We start from the raw sequence: 1,798 nt of genomic DNA, 5'->3' as shown, positions 1-1,798 counted from the left end.
AAGAGCGTCAGTTTAAACTAGACATTCCTGCCCTCTCTTCTCTCTCCCAAGGACCCTGAATTGGGGTAGTATAAAGGGATAGGAATAACCAGTTATTGATCGCCTCCAGTGAGTCAGGCACTGTTCAAGGCTCCTCACTGTAGAGGAGAGGTACTCGGTGAATTCCATCACCACAGCCCCTCACACCCAGCCCACCCCGCCCTCCCCCTCGGCTCAGCCCAGATCAGGTGTCCCAATCCTACGTGCTTAAGGTTCTCTGTGCTCTCCCCTCATTGCACTGACCACCCATGTAATTAAATAATTATTTGTGCAATTGACATTTTCACGCCTGCTCAACTGAAAACTCCATGAGGGCAGGGACCATATAAGTCTTGTGTTTCAGTGTATTCTTGGAGCCTAGCACAGTGCTGACAGTCATAGCAATTCAGTAGGTATGTACTGAGCAGACATAAACTTGAATGCCTGAACGGACAAGTAGCGAAGCTGGATACAAACCCAGAACTATCTGGCTTTTGGAGACCTGTCTGACGTTTCAGAAGCGCTCTCCTCGTATGCTCGTGTGCAGGGCTGTGACTCGCTGCCAGCGCCACCCTGTGATCCTGCCCCACCATGCACAGAACTTTGAGTGTTTCTCCCACAGTGGGAGTGATAGCCGCCCTTCTCCAGCCAGCCCCTTTTTACCAAGTGCTACACGTCCCCAAAGATGTCTGTAAAATTGTCAGAGACGATGGATCCAGTCTGAGGCTGCTGGTGGTAGTTGGAGGAAAGTGGGAGGAGGCACTGGATTTAAACCAGACCAATTGTCCTTGTGGGCATTTAACCTCAAGTCTCAATGGCCTTAATAGAAAGTGGCGGGAGGGGGGGCGGGGAGGGTGGTAGTGGTGGGATGAACTGGGAGATTGGGATTGATATATATACATTAATATGTATAAAATAGATAACTAATAAGAGCCTGCTGTATAAAAAAATAAATTAATTAAATTAAAAAAATTTTTTAAAGCACCATTTTCTAGCACACTGCCAGGAGGCTGCGAATGAGAAAATGCTCTGTGGGGGATCTGGGTCAGGAAGAGTGAGTGGGTGAAAGGGAAGGAGGGAAAAGCAAGACATGACAACCTTTAGGGAAGCAAAACTAAAAGTCTAATGTGGAAATGGCTAAAAATAGACGGCATGGGCTGTTAGGCTGCGTGCAAATCCAATGCTAATTACATGGAAATTAATCACAAGTTCTAACGTCCCTGTGCCTTGCTGTGACCCCTGGGGGCATGCCCTGCCGCAGGTGTCTCCCCTACACCCTTGAGGAGGCGTTACAGTGCCTGCTTCACACCCAGCTCTTGCCACTGCAGTGCGAAAAGCTGATAGGAGGCTAAAAATACTAACAATGGAAATCTGATTTCTTCTTCCAGACAAAAAGCCTTGGCATCCACAGGAGGAAGAAGTGTTCAGGCAGCATGTGACTGGTTGGTATGAAAGAAATAAATTGAGAAAATAGCATGTAATTAACTCTAAGTGTATGTGGGTGAGCAGGGATGTGCAGCCTGCCCCTAATGGGCCCTTCGGGGGTGGGGGGAGGGGAAGGATCCCAAAGACCATGTGACCAGCCTGTGTATCAAGCCATTCGCCTCCCCGCTCCTGGCCCCAGAGTATGCTCTCCTCAGGGCTGTCCAAAGAAATTCAGAGCATTTCCAAGACAGAGCCTCCGTCGCGATATCTGCTCTCTCCTCCACTCACTTAAAGATCCATCCTAGGGCCTCCCTGGTGGCGCAGTGGTTGAGAGTCCGCCTGCCGATGCGGGGGA

The 1,798-nt window shown here is 49.4% G+C and overlaps 1 protein-coding gene across 1 annotated transcript in view; it reads left to right on the top strand.

Annotated features, from left to right (window-relative positions):
- UBASH3B (ubiquitin associated and SH3 domain containing B) overlaps nucleotides 1-1,798 on the top strand; it is a 140,418-nt gene that overhangs the window by 107,358 nt on the left and 31,262 nt on the right. Inside the window, exon 2 of the mRNA XM_007457041.1 lies at nucleotides 1,407-1,460. Coding sequence (XP_007457103.1) covers nucleotides 1,407-1,460 — 54 coding nt within the window. The remainder of the gene's footprint in view (nucleotides 1-1,406; nucleotides 1,461-1,798) is intronic.

This window comes from Lipotes vexillifer, unplaced genomic scaffold (genome assembly GCF_000442215.2).
Source record: "Lipotes vexillifer unplaced genomic scaffold, Lipotes_vexillifer_v1.1 scaffold986, whole genome shotgun sequence".
NCBI classification, from domain to species: Eukaryota; Metazoa; Chordata; class Mammalia; order Artiodactyla; family Lipotidae; genus Lipotes; species Lipotes vexillifer.
This window is presented reverse-complemented; position numbering and strand designations above follow the sequence as displayed.